The sequence below is a fragment of the Pseudochaenichthys georgianus genome, chromosome 4 (assembly GCF_902827115.2).
Source record: "Pseudochaenichthys georgianus chromosome 4, fPseGeo1.2, whole genome shotgun sequence".
Classification (NCBI taxonomy): Eukaryota; Metazoa; Chordata; class Actinopteri; order Perciformes; family Channichthyidae; genus Pseudochaenichthys; species Pseudochaenichthys georgianus.
The window spans coordinates 36,548,551-36,573,322 of NC_047506.1; the positions used below are offsets into that span (position 1 = coordinate 36,548,551).

At 40.0% G+C, this 24,772-nt stretch overlaps 1 protein-coding gene across 2 annotated transcripts in view; it reads left to right on the forward strand.

The window, feature by feature from the left end:
- Nucleotides 1-24,772, forward strand: part of LOC117445615 (cadherin-2-like) — a 163,804-nt gene that overhangs the window by 127,987 nt on the left and 11,045 nt on the right. The window contains exons 14-15 of one of the 2 annotated variants that reach the window (XM_034081380.1): nucleotides 13,422-13,561; nucleotides 20,947-21,108. In XM_034081380.1, the coding sequence (XP_033937271.1) occupies nucleotides 13,422-13,561; nucleotides 20,947-21,108 (302 nt within the window). Of the gene's footprint in view, nucleotides 1-702; nucleotides 830-13,421; nucleotides 13,562-20,946; nucleotides 21,109-24,772 lie in introns of those variants that run through there. The other variant, XM_034081379.2, reaches the window with a different exon arrangement.

Below are 24,772 nucleotides of genomic sequence, written 5' to 3' on the forward strand. Positions count from 1 at the left end.
TTAAACCCCACCAGAGCCCATGCTGTGTTTTTTGTTGGTGTATACTTCCTGTCTGTCTTCTTCTACTGATTTCTTTGGCATCGCTCTCTGTGTCTTGAACTTCTTTCCTTCTCCTTTTTTCTTGTTCTTCTTATTTTTTTCTTTTCTTTATTAGGGACAATTTATCCAACGTTTTATGCTATCCATAAATATAAAAATTAGAAGTATTCCAAAGTGTTTTTCATGAATGAAAACTATTGTGTTTTTGCCACAACTGACATTTAATTGATCCGACGTCTTTTTGTGGATTGATATGAATGCACATTCATATAATAACAGACCTCTGTATGTCCAAAATAACAGACGTCTGTATGTCCAAATTGACCAATCAGAATTGAGTATTTAACTAAGCTGTGTAGTCATTGAATGTAGAACCAGGTAACTTGCTGAGTAATGGCCACATTGACTGCAGTGTGCTGTTAATAATCTAAACTCAGATGAAGATTCTGGACTCCTAAAAAGCCCCAAGAGAAGTCCAGTGTTGTTTCCTCTTATGTTGACGTGCACAGAACATATTTGGCTTTTTGTTGTGTTGCTATTAGAGCTGTGGGATGTTTGGTTTTGTTCTTTCTCAGGCCCCTCTGGAAGCCTGTCAAGACCCAGCGGGGGTCGATTGTGTCGAGTAAGGCTGGCATTAAAGACTGTGCTTGTCTTTTCTTGCAGTGCTGGTGCTGATGTTTGTGATGTGGATGAGAGGAGGGATAAGGAGCGCCAGGCCAAGCAGCTCCTCATCGACCCAGAGGACGACGTCCGCGACAACATCCTGAAATATGACGAGGAGGGAGGGGGAGAGGAGGACCAGGTACAAAACACACACACTAAACATTTTTAAAAACAGCTGGGGTTTTTGGGGTTTATTTTAAAGCCCAGTGAGGTTTGTTACAGGAATTGTCCTCAAGCAGTAACAATGCAAACAGTAAATACACATAATGTTGCCACACAGACACACACTCTGCCTCTGTTCAGTTTTAAATCATATGTCCTCCGGCTAAGATTAAGTGTACTACAAAAGAGGACCTAGAAACAGGATTAATTGCTTTCTGTTGGAGAACAATTTCCTGTGTCCCTCCACTCAACTCCTCGGTGGGTGCCAAGCACATAAGCTGCTTCAAACGTGAACAATGCTTAACCCTCATAATCTCCAGCAGACTAGACGACATGGTTTACTTTTGCTTGTTACGGTGGCTGTAAAAAGGAAAGGAGTTAGACTGTATATTTGTAACCATACACAACTGTTCCTGCAAGTACTGACGCCGTTAACCTCTATGAATTTTAATTGCAACCATCAGAGTCTGTAATTCGTTATTTGTGTTCTAGGTACACAAATAACTTTTTGTCATTACATTTTATGGGCTAAGATTATTACTTAGCTTGGAATGATTAACATTTTGGAGCTCAAATGGGGACCCAAAAGCACCTATTTTCTTGGTTAAACTTAGAATAAACATTGTTAGTCAAAAACATGAATTACAAACTTTTCTTTCAAGAAATTATTTAACCTTTGACAGTGTTTCTTCAATTTGTAATGTAGGATTTAATTAATCTGTCTCATATCCTATAATAGTTGGTAAGAAATGAAGATTTCTCCAAAATAGTCACATTTGTATTGATACTCTTATCCAAATTACATTTAAGGTTAAACTGAGGTTAAACATTCAGAAAGACGACCTGCTGATACACAAATCTCCATTTAGTGTTACTATACAAAGAAGGCTGAACTAAGTGGTTATATGGCCACATAATGTTACCAGATTCAAGGTAAAACTGTGTACACATCATAATCATAATACACTGGCAATACACATAGATAAAATAAATTAATATACTACACTAAGCACCACTTTTGAAAAAGCTTATTTGAGACTGTGCTAAAGTTGCATTCATAGATTTGCATTGATTTGCGATTGCATGTATTTTTTTTTTACTTTCATTGAACCAATCAGTGTGACATGACATGACGCTGCAAGGTAGCACATCAAGGTTAGTATGACCCACCCTCCTCTGCTTTGAAATGTAGCGTTCACTGGTGATCTCCACAGATGAGACACCTTTGTGATATTCATTAGCTATATTATGCTGCAGGAGAACCACCACATAACCTTCATTGCATTATGTAACCTATAATAAGCATCTAAGCATATAGTAGTATTAGTTATAGGTTATGATTAAACCAAGGCAACAACTTCTGTCAATGAAGGTCTGAGAACTGAGTCTGTCTTTAACCTAAAGCTTGAATCCAGACCAACACAGACAGGCTACCCGTAGAAGAATCATGAAATCTAATCAGACCAGAGGTTGCGCTAGACTTTTTCACTGCCCGTCATTTTGACGGACAGGATCGTAAAATTTCCGTCAAACTTCAGTATTACCCGTCGGCCTTTACACTCAGCCAAAACTCAGACATTTCAATGATTTGTAGGGCGAAGTTGGGTTTGGAAACGGTATAATTTCCTTGTTGGCAGGCATGCATATCACCGGAGACTCGCTGCGGGGAAACTTTGGCGCTGTTCCGAGTTTGTTCTAATCCGTCATAATGACGGACTGCTTTCAGAGTTTTCCGTCATTGTTTAAAAAAATCCGTCATAGACGGAAGATATTCGGTTAACGCGACCTCTGACATAGAGAATGTAAGACCTTCCACACCTGTGCAATGTGTTAATATAGCAGAGCCGAGTCTGAGGTGCTTAAAGCTGAACACACCTGACAGGCGGCCATTTAATATCTCTATATGTAAATAAGAAGGAAGTCTCTCAAAGTATTGTTTTCCATCAGAGACAAGCGTCCATCAAGTGTCGTATTGCAGAGGTCCAGTAGTTGTGTGCTTTAACTCCAACGTTCAAAGCAGTCCTTTGCACGTTCAACTATGAACACCAAAATAGGCCCTATTAGGCTTTTTGGGGTTTTCCCTCTCCTGTAGTGTGTTATGTAGGTTTTTGGGCATGTAAATGATCTGCAAAGGCTACAATCCTGGAGTTTCTCTCCCTACACACACCCCCCTGCCTGAAACGCCTCTGTTGGTCTCCTTTACTTAGTGACATCCTAATGTAACACTCGCACTATTGGCTGACACACACATTACACGTCATAGGCTAAGGGGACCTCTCTAAGTGGTTGACCAATAACAGCAGAACTGGCAAACTGACCAATTAGACTGGTCTCTGGTTCCAGACAGAGGGTGAAAAGAGGTGCTGAGAAAAATAAAGAACTTTTTTGAACATTTAAGCATGTCACAGTAGAGGAACACAATACAAATATGAACCTGACAATTGATACTGTATTTCCTCTTTAACATGTCATGCCACATTGCTTTCAATTATGAAACCGCCTTTTCCTACATGCCTGAGTCTTTAATTTCCAATAATTGCCATAAATAATGAAACCCACTTGCAGAAAAGATTCTGATTTTAGTAATCCATCCACTTAGCTGTTAATAAACAGTCATACGGTAATGCAGTGCAGACTTATTCAATTAGTACTTTTGTCTAATCATATACAGTTAACAATAAAATAATTGAATTCATTGAATAGCTTTACCTCGTGGAAGGAAATACTTTTCAAGACTCTACAACATGCTCTCAAACATAACAATATTTTAAAGGCCAAACATGCATTACTCCTGGTGTAGTTATTTAAATCAAGTCCTTAAAGAAGTAAAAAAAGTCCTGACTGAAAGAACATCATTCTATCAGGTCTTTGTAAGTATAGAAATACAAGAAGACACACGCAGCATTTATTTTCTCTGCAGGGCCCTCATCCTTTCTTGTGAGAGAAGTATTTTGTTGGGCGGCCATTGTTGTGAACAAAGCCCAAGGTCAGTCCCCAGCAGGCTGTTAATGTCTTGAAAAGGCTGCTTTAGTCGATTTCCCTGGAGACCAGAGAGCAAGAAAAAGGTTTCTGGATGGTTGCTGCAATGACTCAGACGCTACCAGACTCATTCAACACAAAGAGATCAGAGGCCGTGACACACACACTTCCCCTCGGCAGGCTCACTGTGAGAGAAAGGGAAAGAGGCACTGTGGTGTAAGTGGATGGTAAATAAAAAGCATTTGAGGGGGTTTATCCTTTCCTAGAACAGAAGGTGTTGGAGAAATGGTAGTTGTTACAGCAGAGGGGGATACGTAGTTACTGTCAGTCTTTGTATGTTGTTCCAAGTGGTCCTAGTTACGTTTTGTGTTAAGAGCTTTGGTGCCGTCCTGTTATTTTTACAGTATAAAGGTTTTTTCGGATTTGGAAAGCTTTTATTAATTTGTATTTGAGCTTGACATTTGAATTTACAGCATCCCAATGTTTTTTCATGTTGTAATGTGTGAAGTTTAAGCAATGGTTCAGGAAAGTGCGGGGCCCCCGTGCATAATACTCACATCGTCCATGAAATATCTACGTTTTCAGTTATTGTTATTAATCAAGTAATTATTGAATTTATAATCAGTAAGATGTAGAAATAAAGGCAAATAATTAGTAAATCCTGCCGTTAACTATTAATTGTCGTTATTAATAGGAAGTCATGAAGAATGTAGGATTATTATCAGTTGTTTCCAATTATCAATCAATCCACTGACATTTCCTATTGCGCTACAGTCAGGTCATTTCTTTATGACTTTATGCATGTTAGCCTACTCTCAGTGTCATTGTGAGCATGTTAGCATGCTTTCCGCATCATTGTGAGCAGGTTAGCATGCTAATACAGTCATTGCCAGCATGTTAGCATACTTTCAATGTTAACGGTGTCATTGTGAGAGCATAATGATGCTAACAGTGTCATTCGGTGCATGTAAGCCAACCCAGTCTCACGGCATTTCGTGTTCACCAACACGATTTTTAATCTATTGATTCGTGTTCACCAACACGATTTGCCCCTTTTTTTTCGTGTTGCACAGCACGATTTTAAAAGCAATGTATGTCTACTGCCTGCAGCACGTCTTTTTCTCCGGTCGGGTCGAGGAAGACCGGAAGCTGTGTGGTTCATAAAAACATGTTCTTACTCAATATCAAGCCACAGTTATTGCTTTTATTTTAAATCGTATAATTTCGGACTTTTGTTGCCGTCTGTGAGGAAAATAAATGGGGCTCAGAGCCTCAGGATACTGAAATCTGTATTTTTTAAATCTTTTTTTCCTTCTAATTTGTTATTCTTTTCAAAATAACACACTGTTATTTACTCACCAATAACACTCAATTATCCTTGCTTGTATTTATTGGTTTAATTCCATAATCTAGGCGTTTTTTCGGCGTCCGTCAGGAACTGAATTTCAAAATAAAAATAACCGGAAACAGACGTAGGCATTTCGAGCGATTACCCAAGATCCTCAACTATGGTTTTAAGCTCGCTTATTGGATGTGTTAGCCGCAATGCAATGCTGGGATGTTGACGACCGGCAACCACCCTTTATTTATTTAACTGTTTAAACTGCATCATGTAAGTTGCGCTGACAGACGACATAGGTCCACAGCTTCCCCGCAGCGAGGCTCCCCCCCCCCGTTGACAGTTCACGAACGTCGGCATACTAACCCCTAGATTCCACCGGGCCCGCCTGCGCCGCGTTACGGCCGCGTTACGGCCGCGTTACGGCCGCGTTACGGCCGCGTTAGCCCCAGTTTCCACTGGGTCCGTCTGCGCCGTGCTGCGCCGCGTCACGGCTGCGCCGCGGTTTTGGTCCGACCTCCTCTAGCGCCATAACCCACCGGACTTGTCCCAGAAGCGTTTTAGAAGCGTAGCGTCGTGCGTGCAGGCTCGCAGTTTTGTTATTGATTCGGGCATCCTGGACATTTGTATTTCTACAAGAAAGTAAGTAGGCTAGGTAGTTAAATGTTTTATTTTTGTGTCTGTTTAAATTGTGTTTATTGTTGTTATAAATTTCCTATTTTGTTGTGTTGTAGTCTACAGACACAGTTAATAATAATTGTACTAGTCCACTTCCATGATGAAAACCTCGTCGTCCATTGTGCATATCGTAGTGGAGGTGTTGTGATGAAGGAGGGGGGCCGAGCCGCTGCGCCGGGACGCGTCTGAGCCGTAACGCGGTGCGTGTGGTGGAATAGCACCCATTGACTAGAGTGGCCGCAATCTATACGACCGTCACGGCGCAGCCGTAACACGGCGCAGCCGTAACGCGGCGCGGCTACTTGAAAGACTACGGAGGGATAGGGTCTGCAAATGTGTTTATTTTGGGGATGGGCTGGATGCTCTGACCGGTCCACTTCCTGCCCCCCCTGCAACGCCTCGCGTCGAAAAATAGACTTCAATCCTATTTCGAGCGGAGCCCAGCGGCGATACGCTTCTGGGACACTCCCGGCCCGTCCACACAGCGGCGTGCGTTGGCGGTGGGCGTATCTGAAGCTTGGGGAGTTTATGCGAGCAACGAGACCAACAACCAATCACATGACTCTCCCGTGCAAATCAAATCAAGTTTTATTCATATAGCACATTTATAAAGATTTTTGGTCGAGCCAAAGTGCTGCACATATAATAAAAATAGCCTACAGTAGAGACACTTAACAGCTAATAAACAGCACAGTTTGTTCAGAATCATATATAATATAATATAAACTCCCCAAACAGGCGAAAACCTACCAGTTCCACCCATTGTCTCCCTCCATGCCTGGCTCCTCCGGTTTGTATCCCGGTAGGTGAACAGAGACTGATCATATAAAATAATATAATAATATAATTAATTTCTCCGGAAATGACCTGCGTAGTCTCTCCCAGCATACACGCGGTTTGATTGGCTAGCACTTGTACTGGTAGATTTGCATAAATGGGATTTGATTGGCTGACGCTTCTGCTTTGACGCCAAAAGTTGAACATTGCTCAACTTTTGCAGCGAGCAACGCCAGCAACGGTAGCAACGCCAGCAACGCTAGCAACGCTCCGCGTCGCTTCCCACAATGCAATTCGGCGAAAAGTGACGTCACCCCATTGAAAGTGAATGGTGAAGCGTCAACGCACGCCACTGTGTGAACGGGCCGTTCAGAACCGTAACGCGGCGCGTCTGGTGGAATAGCACCCATTGACTAGAGTGACCGCGATCCCTGCGGATCGGACTGACCCGGTGGAATCAGAGTAGATTGTCTTTATATTGTTCATGTATCTTTCTTAATAACATTATTTTTTTTTTTTTAGATTGATAGATGTTTTGCTTTTTAAAAAAAGATATGTGTACAACTTAATTCCTCTTATTGTACTAATGTATGCACAATATACATCAAAGCAAATTCCCTGTAAATGCAAAAACAGGATTCTGGTCTTTTACATTACATTACATCAGATACATGTCTAAGTTTAGGGTTAGGTATCGTGCCCAACATTTTGAATGCATTGGGTGGAATTGAACTAATGATCCTCTGAATGGTAGTTCAGTGCATTAATCCCCTGAGCCAGTGTCATCCAGATCTTGGTGTGAAGTGGAATTTATTCATAGATTGAATTCACTTGGGCTGACTAGCATCACTGATGGCTTCTGCACAGACCACATATTGTGATTAGCTTATACCTGGTTTAAAAAAGATTGTGTATTTGTCAGTGTTTATTCTTGAACCTGTTAATTCTGTATTTCCAGGTATCCCGCCTGCCAGTGGCACAGGCACCCTTCAGATGTACCTGATCGACATAAATGACAACTCCCCCCACGTGTTCCCCCCTGAGGTGGACATGTGTGAGAAGCCTCATCCCAACGCCATCAACATCACAGCCAGTGACCCCGACCTGGCCCCTAATGGCGGACCCTTCGCCTTCGAGCTTGCCAGTCGTCCATCAGATGTACGCCGCAACTGGACGCTGCACCGCATCAACGGTCAGTATGAGACAGTGTGTCCGTTTCTTTAAGAAAAGTCTGGGAACAATAGATTTCATGGACTTGTATTCAAGACCAATAAAAGATCCATTGACTTATTTTATTTCAAAGATAAGTTATAAGGTACATCTGAGGCTGGTGGACATGCTGGGCAAAAGTAGCATTTGGTTGAAGTAGCTATTTAGGAAATAGAAATGTCACTTCAGTAGTTTTGGATGTTACCCCTTAGTTACCTGGTGTAGAGTTTGGTTGAGAATTATCTTTCTATATCTGTTTGTATGTTAGTGAGTATCTCAAGACTCATCTATCCGTGAGTAGATATCATTGAATTATGTTTGGAATGTAAGGTAACCCCAATTTCTCCAGTTACGACCAAGGCAGCTCCAAGTAAAATGTATTGGAAGGGGATGAGGATACAAATGATGAAATATGTAAGTTAGCCAGGAAAAAACCTGGTAACCGTCTGTCCACCCTTCCATCATGTAGGCGAGTACGCCCAGCTCCGACTGAGGATCGGCACTCTGGCCAGCGGGATCTACGAGGTTCCCATCATGATCACAGACTCTGGGAACCTGCCCATGTCCAACACGTCCTACCTACCTGAGGGTCAAGGTCTGCCAGTGCGATCTCCATGGAGACTGTGTGGACATGGAGCGAATCATCGCTGCTGGTCTTGCACCGGTGCCATCATCGCCATCCTCATCTGTATCATCATACTGTTAGGTGAGTCTCCAACATGCACAACATATGAATAAAACATGTTTATAATTATAAAGCTGACATCTTCGGTGACTATATTAACATTATAAAACATACTGGGTGTAGCAGGTTCCATGCTGCCCACAACATCAGTGGATCAGTCTGTAGGGAATTGGCTTGGGAACCAAAGGGCCACAGTTTTTGACCAAAATATGGATTTTTAGATGGAGAGGTGCCAGTACGCCAACTGGGCAATGCTGATGTGCCCTTGAGCAAGAAACCAAACCCCCAAATGCTCCCCACCCCCTAAACCTAACCCAAGGAGCCAAACGCCCAACTGCTCCATGGCGCCGCATCATTGTAAAGTGGGAACCCACTGGGCTAGAGCCTGGTTTTAAATGTAAAAAGAGGTGTACAAGAATTCAAATTACCACTGTAGCCACAAAATTGAGCACAAAGTTGATTCAGAGTCAACAATTATGATGGCCCTACCACACTCTCTGATGAAGTGAACTCAGTCTGTAGTTAGACTCAACCCAATTATGATCCTTTAAAGTGGAGGGTGTAAATAAAGACAGGGCAGACTCCCGTCTCCCGTCAGTGAAAGGGACGACCCCGTTCATTCCTATGACATTTGTTCAGTGGCAAATGAAGTCAAGATGGCTCTTCCCAATGTGAGTCAATGGGAAAATGTATTGTTGGGCCTAATGAAGTCACGGACTGATAGATACATTTTAGTACCACCTTTTGGCCACTACACAAATGTTGCTTCAACTTCTGGCGTACTTCCTGAGGGCTTGGTTGATGCAGACTTGCAGTTGGAGGGTTCAGTTACCCACTTCCAGTCCCCCACCAGTTGGCTATGAACAGCACTTAATGTGTTTGCTGGCTCCATGTGAACGAGCAATCGCACTGGAAGTGCGAAAGGGGAGGGTGTGAACTCAGTGAGAACCCTAACACAGCAGTTGCCTGCAGGCTCCGTTACGGTGAATCTTGCCCAGAATACCTTAATGTAGCCGCAGGAAAGAAGAGGAATACTTTTACTCAAGCCATTGTTGGCAGTTGGTATTAAGGGCGAATAATCAGCACATTGTGTTCCATTCCATCTAGCATCAGTCACTGAGTGTTTGGTTAAGCATAGGTTTGCCATGGCAGAGGTCCCAGCTCTACTCCCAAGTGTGAATGTCTGGCCGGTTGCAGTTTTTCATGAAGTGTGTGCCTGTTAACAAGTCGCACTTGATGTGTTTGGACACTGTGCAGAGCCTTTTAAAGTTGCTTCCTCACTGTAATGCTTCAAGGTGACAACGGAGTGGACAAACAGAGGAACTCGGCTCCTTCTGAGTGTTCATTTGGAGAAAGTAATCATGCACTAGGGTTACTGTATCAGACATTTAATTCGAAGTGCATCAGCAAGGGACTGTTTAACAAAGGAAATCAAATCAAATGTGGTATTCATAGCCCAATGTCACTATTACAAATGTACTGCAGTGGGCTTCACAATCTGTACAGCAGACAGCACCCTGTGTCCTTAGAGATTTGATGAGTGGTTAAGTACCAAAAGAAGTACAGCCTCAGCCGGATGCATGCAAGGATTGCATCACATACTTAAAAACAAGGAAAAGCTCTCAGAATGGAGCTCTGACTCATACAGGGTTGTTTTTATAGATCAAATCAAAGATGTTTGATAAGTCTATTGCAATTAAAGCACTTTTAGTTACTGAACTTTTTTAAAAACGGACCCAGTGCCAGAAGCTCGGCAACACTCAGGAATGAAAATGTAGAATAGTGATGAAGTCCAACTGTGCTAAAGAGGTCAAGTGTAGATTAAATGGAATTTCTGATGCAGTTGAATTGTCAGTTAAAAAGTGAGTGCCTACAGAAGTTGAAGTATCCGTTGAAATTGTACAGGCTAGGCATAGTACTATTTTAAAAATGAAAGATAACTTATACAGTGGCACTTACCGTGTCAATTCTGATCAGAAACATTTTTGTTGTTCAGATCCTACCTTCAATTGGAAGACATTTTTTTAAAGGTTTTAAAATGATTTAAAAAGATTTCTGAGTGATTCATGTGTATGAAACGTGCAGTGTTCAGAACACTCTTCTTTGTTTGGTCCACATTTCTTGAAATCTATAAAGTAGCATGTTTCTTTAACCTGTTGAACCCCATCCGACCGCTGGCGGGCGTAAAAAACGCATCATCTGCAGGAAACAGCGTCTGAGGGCTTCTTAATATTTAATAAACTATGAATGTTTCATATCCATGTAACGGGAAGAAACTCAGCTAACTGATGATATGAACCATTTTTAGCAAAACAACACAAGACTAACGCTGAGCCTCTAAATTAGCCCTGGGCGAAAAAAGGCTAACACCGTTAGCACATAACTCAGTCGTAAGAATACAGAATCGATAGGTATATGTATCATCACTCGGCAATATGTCTTACCTTCGTTGTTGTCTGGTCAAAAGTGGTCTTCAATGGCATTAAAATGATAAAAACGCTGCTGAAGGTTAATCCATAGGTTAATCCAATGTGTCTGTGTCACTTTGAAAGGATTTCTGAAAATCCATCAGCAATAAACCTAGTTTTAAGTTTCAGATTTCAGAGCGTAAGATTTCGCTTTAGGCAAACTGCGTGCGCATAGCCCCCACTTCTCAATGGTAACGTTGGTGTGTATGTGGAAATTCCCCTTCGATTATATTGGCTCTAACGGTTCAAAAGAGATGTCAATCATCAAAATCGACCAATGGGTTCCAGAGAAATGGCAAAAACGCCCATTTTCAGAATCTTTGGACGGACACTATAATCTACATTTTTTTACTATGTTCAATCTGAATTTTCTTTAAAATAAAAAACATCTGTATTGATTCTGACTCTTCTACATCCAACTCACAGGTTTATCATTACTTTGAGAAAAAAGATTATTAATTTTCTCCTTTTAGAAGTATAGTTATGGTCATTTGTTCTGGGAATGTCATTTTCGAGCCTGAGACCTGAAAAACAGGCTTGGGGCTTAACAGGTTAATAAATGATTTACTGGGACTTTTTTATTCAAATGTTTGACAGTTGCTATGTCACCACTATCAGCAGGCGTGTCAAATGTTGGAAATGTTAGTTCATGGATAGTTTGAAGAAAGAGGAGGAGGAACAGAGACAACCGAAGCCCTCAGACCAGGCTCATTAGCAGGCTGTTATGGTGTCTGGCACACGCTGTTATTTTAGAAAGATGAGTTAACTGTTGACTCCCCTTTTGGTTTCACTGGTTTTACTAAGAATGTAACACTGTGTCCTTTAGGTACAACAGATACCAAACACATGCACACCCTCAGATTATGTCTTTCATAAATCATGTTATTGCCATCAAAGATGCATTTCAAGTTATTAAATTCACCAGTTGTCTTTGAAGAGCTGTGTGTTTCCGTTCTTTAAAATACACAATCCCATATCATAAGATTTAAGTTTTTATTCCGTTTCAAACTATGTCTGTCTACTGTTGAGGGGATAAATGTGGCATATAAGTTGTGATACAGATTTAGCATTAATCATTGTAGAGCATATTCTTAAAATATTTTTGCTGAATTCAAAATTGGTCAACGTTGTGATTTAATAAGTGAGCAGTGTTTCAAGTGTTCAGAAGTTGAACAATGTATAGATATGTTTGCCATTACACAGTGAAATGCTACATTTGGTGGTGTTTAACTTGGCATGACGAGTTAGGAGTGGTTCCATCAAAGTGGGATTTTCAAACCTCAGCTTGTTTAATCGACTTTTTTGGACCTGAATTGGAGTGGTCTAGCCCTTTTCAAGACAAATAACCAAAAAAAGAATGAATGAACATGAATTGTTAAAGTGTTCTTTATTTATTTCACTTTAATCATCTGTCAATTCTTCAGGTTAATCTTGAAAAATGCAATGGCAACCAATGGCTGTCCACCAATTAATCCGTCTCATCCATTCAGCATAATGTCCGGTCCGCTACACATTATCCTGCTTTTTACACGATAACTTACACAAATATTTTAAATGTTTTTATTTTATGTGATATTGATCATATTACTTACACTACTTATGACTATCAACGGTTGTAACTGAGGGGACAGCAACATAACTTAACATAACGGCATCACTGATGGAGGCTTTCTGTAACCATCCAAGTCTGTTGACTTTTTCTTTTCCATTAACCAGTCTTTAAAACCCCACCAGAGCCCATGCTGTGTTTTTGTTGGTGTATACTTCCTGTCTGTCTTCTTCTACTGATTTCTTTGGCATCGCTCTCTGTGTCTTGAACTTCTTTCCTTCTCCTTTTTTCTTGTTCTTCTTATTTTTTTCTTTTCTTTATTAGGGACAATTTATCCAACGTTTTATGCTATCCATAAATATAAAAATTAGAAGTATTCCAAAGTGTTTTTCATGAATGAAAACTATTGTGTTTTTGCCACAACTGACATTTAATTGATCCGACGTCTTTTTGTGGATTGATATGAATGCACATTCATATAATAACAGACCTCTGTATGTCCAAAATAACAGACGTCTGTATGTCCAAATTGACCAATCAGAATTGAGTATTTAACTAAGCTGTGTAGTCATTGAATGTAGAACCAGGTAACTTGCTGAGTAATGGCCACATTGACTGCAGTGTGCTGTTAATAATCTAAACTCAGATGAAGATTCTGGACTCCTAAAAAGCCCCAAGAGAAGTCCAGTGTTGTTTCCTCTTATGTTGACGTGCACAGAACATATTTGGCTTTTTGTTGTGTTGCTATTAGAGCTGTGGGATGTTTGGTTTTGTTCTTTCTCAGGCCCCTCTGGAAGCCTGTCAAGACCCAGCGGGGGGTCGATTGTGTCGAGTAAGGCTGGCATTAAAGACTGTGCTTGTCTTTTCTTGCAGTGCTGGTGCTGATGTTTGTGATGTGGATGAAGAGGAGGGATAAGGAGCGCCAGGCCAAGCAGCTCCTCATCGACCCAGAGGACGACGTCCGCGACAACATCCTGAAATATGACGAGGAGGGAGGGGGAGAGGAGGACCAGGTACAAAACACACACACTAAACATTTTTAAAAACAGCTGGGGTTTTTGGGGTTTATTTTAAAGCCAGTGAGGTTTGTTACAGGAATTGTCCTCAAGCAGTAACAATGCAAACAGTAAATACACATAATGTTGCCACACAGACACACACTCTGCCTCTGTTCAGTTTTAAATCATATGTCCTCCGGCTAAGATTAAGTGTACTACAAAAGAGGACCTAGAAACAGGATTAATTGCTTTCTGTTGGAGAACAATTTCCTGTGTCCCTCCACTCAACTCCTCGGTGGGTGCCAAGCACATAAGCTGCTTCAAACGTGAACAATGCTTAACCCTCATATCTCCAGCAGACTAGACGACATGGTTTACTTTTGCTTGTTACGGTGGCTGTAAAAAGGAAAGGAGTTAGACTGTATATTTGTAACCATACACAACTGTTCCTGCAAGTACTGACGCCGTTAACCTCTATGAATTTTAATTGCAACCATCAGAGTCTGTAATTCGTTATTTGTGTTCTAGGTACACAAATAACTTTTTGTCATTACATTTTATGGGCTAAGATTATTACTTAGCTTGGAATGATTAACATTTTGGAGCTCAAATGGGGACCCAAAAGCACCTATTTTCTTGGTTAAACTTAGAATAAACATTGTTAGTCAAAAACATGAATTACAAACTTTTCTTTCAAGAAATTATTTAACCTTTGACAGTGTTTCTTCAATTTGTAATGTAGGATTTAATTAATCTGTCTCATATATCCTATAATAGTTGGTAAGAAATGAAGATTTCTCCAAATATAGTCACATTTGTATTGATACTCTTATCCAAATTACATTTAAGGTTAAACTGAGGTTAAACATTCAGAAAGACGACCTGCTGATACACAAATCTCCATTTAGTGTTACTATACAAAGAAGGCTGAACTAAGTGGTTATATGGCCACATAATGTTACCAGATTCAAGGTAAAACTGTGTACACATCATAATCATAATACACTGGCAATACACATAGATAAAATAAATTAATATACTACACTAAGCACCACTTTTGAAAAAGCTTATTTGAGACTGTGCTAAAGTTGCATTCATAGATTTGCATTGATTTGCGATTGCATGTATTTTTTTTTTACTTTCATTGAACCAATCAGTGTGACATGACATGACGCTGCAAGGTAGCACATCAAGGTTAGTATGACCCACCCTCCTCTGCTTTGAAATGTAGCGTTCACTGGTGATCTCCACAGATGAGACACCTTTGTGATATTCATTAGCTATATTATGCTGCAGGAGAACCACCACATAACCTTCATTGCATTATGTAACCTATAATAAGCATCTAAGCATATAGTAGTATTAGTTATAGGTTATGATTAAACCAAGGCAACAACTTCTGTCAATGAAGGTCTGAGAACTGAGTCTGTCTTTAACCTAAAGCTTGAATCCAGACCAACACAGACAGGCTACCCGTAGAAGAATCATGAAAATCTAATCAGACCAGAGGTTGCGCTAGACTTTTTCACTGCCCGTCATTTTGACGGACAGGATCGTAAAATTTCCGTCAAACTTCAGTATTACCCGTCGGCCTTTACACTCAGCCAAAACTCAGACATTTCAATGATTTGTAGGGCGAAGTTGGGTTTGGAAACGGTATAATTTCCTTGTTGGCAGGCATGCATATCACCGGAGACTCGCTGCGGGGAAACTTTGGCGCTGTTCCGAGTTTGTTCTAATCCGTCATAATGACGGACTGCTTTCAGAGTTTTCCGTCATTGTTTAAAAAAATCCGTCATAGACGGAAGATATTCGGTTAACGCGACCTCTGACATAGAGAATGTAAGACCTTCCACACCTGTGCAATGTGTTAATATAGCAGAGCCGAGTCTGAGGTGCTTAAAGCTGAACACACCTGACAGGCGGCCATTTAATATCTCTATATGTAAATAAGAAGGAAGTCTCTCAAAGTATTGTTTTCCATCAGAGACAAGCGTCCATCAAGTGTCGTATTGCAGAGGTCCAGTAGTTGTGTGCTTTAACTCCAACGTTCAAAGCAGTCCTTTGCACGTTCAACTATGAACACCAAAATAGGCCCTATTAGGCTTTTTGGGGTTTTCCCTCTCCTGTAGTGTGTTATGTAGGTTTTTGGGCATGTAAATGATCTGCAAAGGCTACAATCCTGGAGTTTCTCTCCCTACACACTCCCCCCTGCCTGAAACGCCTCTGTTGGTCTCCTTTACTTAGTGACATCCTAATGTAACACTCGCACTATTGGCTGACACACACATTACACGTCATAGGCTAAGGGGACCTCTCTAAGTGGTTGACCAATAACAGCAGAACTGGCAAACTGACCAATTAGACTGGTCTCTGGTTCCAGACAGAGGGTGAAAAGAGGTGCTGAGAAAAATAAAGAACTTTTTTGAACATTTAAGCATGTCACAGTAGAGGAACACAATACAAATATGAACCTGACAATTGATACTGTATTTCCTCTTTAACATGTCATGCCACATTGCTTTCAATTATGAAACCGCCTTTTCCTACATGCCTGAGTCTTTAATTTCCAATAATTGCCATAAATAATGAAACCCCACTTGCAGAAAATAGATTCTGATTTTAGTAATCCATCCACTTAGCTGTTAATAAACAGTCATACGGTAATGCAGTGCAGACTTATTCAATTAGTACTTTTGTCTAATCATATACAGTTAACAATAAAATAATTGAATTCATTGAATAGCTTTACCTCGTGGAAGGAAATACTTTTCAAGACGCTACAACATGCTCTCAAACATAACAATATTTTAAAGGCCAAACATGCATTACTCCTGGTGTAGTTATTTAAATCAAGTCCTTAAAGAAGTAAAAAAAGTCCTGACTGAAAGAACATCATTCTATCAGGTCTTTGTAAGTATAGAAATACAAGAAGACACACGCAGCATTTATTTTCTCTGCAGGGCCCTCATCCTTTCTTGTGAGAGAAGTATTTTGTTGGGCGCCATTGTTGTGAACAAAGCCCAAGGTCAGTCCCCAGCAGGCTGTTAATGTCTTGAAAAGGCTGCTTTAGTCGATTTCCCTGGAGACCAGAGAGCAAGAAAAAGGTTTCTGGATGGTTGCTGCAATGACTCAGACGCTACCAGACTCATTCAACACAAAGAGATCAGAGGCCGTGACACACACACTTCCCCTCGGCAGGCTCACTGTGAGAGAAAGGGAAAGAGGCACTGTGGTGTAAGTGGATGGTAAATAAAAAGCATTTGAGGGGGTTTATTCCTTTCCTAGAACAGAAGGTGTTGGAGAAATGGTAGTTGTTACAGCAGAGGGGGATACGTAGTTACTGTCAGTCTTTGTATGTTGTTCCAAGTGGTCCTAGTTACGTTTTGTGTTAAGAGCTTTGGTGCCGTCCTGTTATTTTTACAGTATAAAGGTTTTTTCGGATTTGGAAAGCTTTTATTAATTTGTATTTGAGCTTGACATTTGAATTTACAGCATCCCAATGTTTTTTCATGTTGTAATGTGTGAAGTTTAAGCAATGGTTCAGGAAAGTGCGGGGCCCCCGTGCATAATACTCACATCGTCCATGAAATATCTACGTTTTCAGTTATTGTTATTAATCAAGTAATTATTGAATTTATAATCAGTAAGATGTAGAAATAAAGGCAAATAATTAGTAAATCCTGCCGTTAACTATTAATTGTCGTTATTAATAGGAAGTCATGAAGAATGTAGGATTATTATCAGTTGTTTCCAATTATCAATCAATCCACTGACATTTCCTATTGCGCTACAGTCAGGTCATTTCTTTATGACTTTATGCATGTTAGCCTACTCTCAGTGTCATTGTGAGCATGTTAGCATGCTTTCCGCATCATTGTGAGCAGGTTAGCATGCTAATACAGTCATTGCCAGCATGTTAGCATACTTTCAATGTTAACGGTGTCATTGTGAGAGCATAATGATGCTAACAGTGTCATTCGGTGCATGTAAGCCAACCCAGTCTCACGGCATTTCGTGTTCACCAACACGATTTTTAATCTATTGATTCGTGTTCACCATCACGATTTGCCCCTTTTTTTCGTGTTGCACAGCACGATTTTAAAAGCAATGTATGTCTACTGCCTGCAGCACGTCTTTTTCTCCGGTCGGGTCGAGGAAGACCGGAAGCTGTGTGGTTCATAAAAACATGTTCTTACTCAATATCAAGCCACAGTTATTGCTTTTATTTTAAATCGTATAATTTCGGACTTTTGTTGCCGTCTGTGAGGAAAATAAATGGGGCTCAGAGCCTCAGGATACTGAAATCTGTATTTTTTAAATCTTTTTTTCCTTCTAATTTGTTATTCTTTTCAAAATAACACACTGTTATTTACTCACCAATAACACTCAATTATCCTTGCTTGTATTTATTGGTTTAATTCCATAATCTAGGCGTTTTTTCGGCGTCCGTCAGGAACTGAATTTCAAAATAAAAATAACCGGAAACAGACGTAGGCATTTCGAGCGATTACCCAAGATCCTCAACTATGGTTTTAAGCTCGCTTATTGGATGTGTTAGCCGCAATGCATGCTGGGATTTGGTGTTTATATGATATGAAATCCGGAAAACATTTTAAAAGAATAAAATAATACTTAATTCCGAGTGCTCTTGCTTTTCTCTTTGAAAGTCATCACATAACGGCATTGTAATACACGGTTCGGCTGCATTACATATTACAGATCTGCCGTAGTTCTTTATTTAGAGAGCCCTGATGAGAAGACCTTTGGAAGAACTGAGAAAATGCCGCCGAAACTGAATACTTGACGTGGATCATAAATATATTCAACAATTAAACAACATCTTCAATTTCTCTTCACACAATAAGTCTCCTTGCAGTATCAACACTAATTCGGCTGACTTTTACATTTGATCTAATTCACAGGTTATATTTACACCATAACGGTGCACAGCTGATAGAATAGGACTGTAGTTTTTAAAGATATTACTGATTTTCTTTGAATGTAAGAATGTAAATACTGAGTCTGAAATAGTATAGCAATACGCTGTAAAATTATGTGAAAGCATGAATAAAACGTGTCCTACACTAATAATACAAAGTTATTATGGCTGTGTGTACCTTGTGTGCACCGCCTAGTGGTTAAAGCACGTTATTGAATTATTGTTTTTATGTGTTATAATATAACACATAAAAACAATAATGTACTCTTAATATTTTTTTCATCAAATATTATTTGAATATTTGAATAAAAATATGAAGAGTACATACTTTCATAGGGGGAAAGTAGAAGGTCTGTGATAGAAATATAGAATATAAAAAATCAAGAAGATACTGTAAGTGATCTCTACAATAAAACAGTTTAGTGAAGGATGTACAAAGATATTAATAGGAGGATGTGCAAAACAGAAAAACGAATTAACCTTTATTTAAACATTAAATAAAGGGGGTATCTATCTACAGATAAATATTAAGCCTGACAAAGTACTTAACGTCTAATATATTGCTTTCCTGCAATGTTAACTATGTTGAAGCACTTATTTTAACTGATATTATACACATTAATTATACTCTTATGTATGTAGATAGTATAAGAAATGTGCAGAATATGACAGTTTAATGGTGGAGGTATACACACATATTGATAGATGTCTTGTAATGCACTGTTGAGGAACCTGTGACCCAAGTGTTTCATTCATTGCATAACTACACCGTAGTTGTGTATGATATGTCAATAAACCTTTGAAAATCTTGAAAGGGATGTGCAAAATAGCCATAATATATAGTCTTTAATTAACTATTAGTAGAGAATAACGAGTAATGAATATACTTTATTACTCGTTTCTGTCAATTGCAGATACATGTTTAGTCTTCTCAAGCACCAACTATCAAATATCTCTCCTGATTGTTGGCACTTGACAATCACCTTACCTGAATTTTACTCAGGTGTAACTAAAGTCTGATTTAAGGGTTGTTTATATTTCACATCATTAATCAGAATCTGCAAAGTAACTCAAATAAATGCAGTGGAGTAAAAATACCAGGTTAACCTCTGAATTGTCGTGGAGTAGAATTACAAAGTATCAATGAGCTGTCATGTGGGTATATATTAATGCTATATATTAATGCTGCGCATTATGGACAGTGATTTTCACCCATTTATTAATTATATGTTTTACATTTGATAACACCAATGTGTTTAATACTGGCAACTTCGAATTGTGGGAAAAACGAAAACGTTCAGTAGAGACGTCCCATAGAACATTTTGCGAAACACAATAGCCAGCATGTGTAGTTCTGGGGGGGCGTTCGATTCCAGTTTTGGATAGTCTGGCGTGGTTTCGTTCCATTTCACACAGCTGTTTGACGCTCTGCGTAACCTTACGGGAACTGTAGTCCTAAACGATAGCTGGGGATTATGGGTAGTGTAGTGTCTTCGGCCATCCTAAACTCAGAAATGTTGACAATCGCAATGATGCTCGAAATGTCCCTTATAGGCCTACGTCTGTTTCCGGTTATTTTTATTTTGAAATTCAGTTCCTGACGGACACCAAAAAAGCCCGAGATTATGGAATTAAACCAATAAATAAAAGCGTGTGTTATTGGTGAGTAAATAACAGTGTGTTATTTTGAAAAGAATAACGAATTAGAAGGAAAAAAATATTTAAAAATACAGATTTCCGTATTCTGAGGCTCTGAGCCCCATTTATTGTCTGAGCCCCATTTATTTTCCTCACAGGCGGCAACAAAAGTCCGAAATTATATGATTTAAAATAAAATCAATAATTGTGGCTTGATATTGAGTAAGAACATGTTTTTATGAACCACACAGCTTCCGGTCTTCCTCGACCCGACCGGACAAAAAGACGTGCTGCAGGCAGTAGAAATACATTGCTTTTAAAATCGTGCTGTGCAACACGAAAAAAAGGGGCAAATCGTGTTGGTGAACACGAATCAATAGATTAAAAATCGTGTTGGTGAACACGAAATGCCGTGAGACTGGGTTGTGTAAGCATACAAATAGTGTCATCTTGTGCATGTTAGGCTGCTTACAGTTTCATTGTGAGCATGGTAGCAGGCTGATATTGGCATTCAGAACACTGCATAGAAGTGAAGTCTCACATTATTAAACCATGCGGGAGACTCTTAATGTTGCTAGTATGCTTCACCTTGAAGGAGTTTTTTCTTACCATTAATCAGTTGTTTTCCATCATGATATTTTTTCCAGCTACACTGAAAAACATTGCTACTGAGTAACAAACAGGAAGGCAAGAAAGATGTCCTCATATTTAATTGAAGGGCTGTACATACTCTTTTTGATATGTGGCTGTATAAATAACATTACCTTAACTTGCTGACTGTAATAGAAACATGTAAATGATTGGTTGTGTGTGTGTTTAGGACTACGACCTGAGTCAGCTTCAGCAGCCTGATGCCCTGGAGCCAGAGTGCATCAAGGTGGGAATCAGACGACTGGATGAGAGGCCTCTCCACCATGACCACCAGTACCCCATCCGCTCTGCTGCCCCCCACCCAGGAGATATTGGAGACTTCATCCATGAGGTAAAGACCAGACTGTCTCTGTTTGTGTGGGACTGATCTCAATTTAAACTAGAGCCGGGACTCGATTAAAAAAATGTATCTAATTAATTAGAGGCTTTGTAATTAATTAATCGAAATTAATCGCATTTTTAAAAATCGCATTTTTAAGCACAGGGTCATCTAAGCTAATTTACAGATGGCCCTGAGCCCAATAGAGATTGCCCTGAAAAATGCATGCGGACGAAACGGCACGAAGGGTTTGGGGGGCCTCCCCCTAGACATTTTTTAATTTTTGCAGGTCTTAGATGCTGTCTGGTGCATTCTCTAGACTGAATTATAAGATGAATCACCACAATATTATATTGTACAATTTCAATTGTATTCTTCATTTCACTTGTTTGTTTGTTCTTGTTTGTGTTTGCTCGCTTGCATGCCCTGCATAGCTTTAAGAAATACTTAAGTTGTTGGTCAAAACACTTTCCATCTGATGAAGGCAAATGCCTTCCCAGATGGAAAAAAGTAGAAAACATTACATTCAGTTATAACTGCCAAAACAAACATTATTTACACTATTATGGCCCCTGTTAAAAATGTTTGTAATGTTAATTACTGTAAATTGGTTGAACGAATGCCTCCTCATCCGGAAGCTGACCGAGCAGACCCGAGCAGCAGTCGAGAGGAGCCGAGCGCATCCGCGAAGCACACGTCAGAGTTCCCGTTAGCCAGCAAATCTAAATATCTTCGGTCAAAATAATTTCCCTTTAGAGCAATACCGCTTCAGTTGCGCCACTTATGTGACAGACAAGAAGAGTATGTGACAGACAAGAATAGTCAACTCTAATGTCTAACACTTAATGTGGAGAAAGAGATGTCCTGTATGGGTTGATTGTGCGTTGATCTGTTGGTAATGCCTCGGGGTTCCGGTGGGCATGTAAACAAATGCATAATGCTGTGCTATACTTTGTGGCCTCATCCGGTTGCATAGCGACACTTATTGTGTAGTTGTCTTTTAATAAGCAGGTAGTCCTATCATTAGCTAGAACTAGCTGGATCTGATCGATATGGACATAAACGCGAGTGAAGTCTAATCTGACGGGAGAGAGAGATCAGCTGCTGCTGACGAGTCGAGACGCAGCTCTGCATAATCACATGCCGCGGTGAGCGGAACAAAACACACACTTCAGGTTAGAATATCACACGTAGCTATTTTAATGACCTCTCAAACTACCTAAACTAGTTATAGATATGTTTAGTTTTACTGTCGGGTCACTCATTACCAGATCCGCGAGCTGCATGAGACTGGCATAATAGATTGCCCGATCGGGCAACCAGCAGGTGAGGCTTCATTGCCCGAGCTAAATACTAGATGGCCCCGGGTTTTTTAAAACAAAATGTCCCATCCACGGGGCCGACCAAAGCGTTCTCATCAGCTTGTTCGTTCATGTTTGACTATTGATCACCGTGGTTTGTTGTTGTTTGAAGTCCCATGCTTAAGTCATGAACGTTAGTTGGTGCTCCAGTATAATCGGTACGCCTGAAACTCATCCAGTGAGAAACGTTCCGCTGTGCAAAAATAAGTGCGATTAAAGTGCGATTAAAATGCGTTTTTAACGCGTTAATTTTTGTGTAATTAATTAATCTTAATTAACGCGTTAAAGTCCCGGCCCTAATTTAAACCTATGTGGTGATATATTTGAGTAAAACATTGTTCTGAACCGGAAAGAGGATGGTGTCTATCCTCAATAACTGAGATACAATCTGTTGGCCCAGATTACATTCTGTTGTTGGCACATGTTTCCCTGGTATGAAATAAAACAGTATCAGGGTGGTATCAGTGATATATGTGTGGTTGGTAGGGGGTTGCCCGCTAACAGCAGACACTATTTTGTTTAACAAACTGACATGAGGGAGTGAGAGGCAGAGTCTGTAATTCTTAATTAGCTTTGCCAGCGGTCAGGATTAGCTTGGCACAGCCGGGCTACCTGCCTGGAGGTAAATCCTTTGAGTTTAGTTAATCCAACAGTCACCAGCTCCTTAAAGGGACAGTGTGTCACTGTGTTCCATTTGTCTTACGCGATAGTTTACAGTAAATACTATTTCCTAGTGTTGTTGGTTCACATTGCACAGACAATTAATAATACTTCCTTGCATTTATTATAGCGCTTTTCCAGTGCTCAAAGCGCTTTAAAAATACACATTACACATATTTTTTTATACATGCAATGGTCACTGTGGACAATACCCACAGGAGCAAGTTCAGGTGAAGTGTCTTGCCCAAGGACACAACGGCTTTACAGACGCAGCAGCGGCGGGTTTCACCCCTTGATCTGATGATCATTGCACAGCGCACTGCGCCACACCGTCCATCTTCACGCCTCGAAGTCATCGAGGCACTTTTACAAGTACACATTGGTATTATACATGTACTGTGGACAATACCCACAGGAGCAAATCCGGGTGAAGTGTCTTGCCCAAGGACACAACGGCCTGACGCAGTGGCGGGTTTCGAACTGGAGTTCCCCAGCACCCCCCTTGATCTGATGATCAGATGCACAGACCACTGCGCCACCCGTCCCAATAAAGTAAAACATGTTGTGCCGGAACAGGAAATGATATAAAGTTTGTGCCAACAGACGAGAATCAATCGAGGTGAAAAACTAAGCTGCATTCACTGATGTTTTGAATGTGTTAGCAAACAGCATTATTAACTATATGCATTTTAGCAACATTTGTAAGTTCACAAGCTACTTGCTTACTTTGTCGTCTGTTGGTGCTGAACATAGGCATGCCCTGTGTAAAGATCATGTTGAGAGGACTTAAATCAGTTGTAAGGCTTGGGTGAACCACAGAGTTGGTTAAAATGTAGGTTGGTTACCAAAAATCTTTTCACTTTTCACATTAGTTATTCGATACATTGGGTTTGGGTGGACGGCCTCTGTTTTCTTTAACCAAACTACTTCGTTTAGGTTCGGAACCAAAATAAAAAAGATAAACAGAAACAGAGATTTACAATGAACTATCAGGAACAGCTCTGTTTAACATGTTAATAAAGGTCCTAGTCAGACATTTGAATGCAGGAATGCTGCTATCATTTTTCTAGGGAGAACATGAGTGTTTATTTGGAGTGTCAGTACTTTGGCTGTTGTAATATTATGGGCAGCCAAAACCTGATATCTGTTGGCATTGTTTTACGTCTTTACATTTAAGCATATTGTGAAATGCTGTTAAACAAGTGGGCGCAGATTCCTGAAAGAAAAAATATATCCAAAATGATTACATAGCAGGGGTCATTAAGGATCATTCACATGTTGTAAGACATGTGATCACACCACGTCTGAGGCCTCCACCTGGCTCTCATCTCTTCTCATCAGCTCTTTGTGGTTTTGATGCGGTGCATTGTAGAGATAAAAATAACAGCGGACAATCTTTGTTCAATTATTGGACATTTAATTTAAATCATATGTTTTTATAGAATATTTTATTTTATCTTTTATTGTACATTCTTACTTCTTTTGTATATATATTTTTTTATTTCATTCTAAAATTAAATAAATATAGTATAAATGAAGTATTCATCATTCTGCTTCTGATATTAAAGAAACTCCACACATCTGTCCAGTTGCTGGTACTGTTGGTGAGTTTGTGGGAAAGTTCATGTAGAAAATTGGCCAAACTGACATAATTG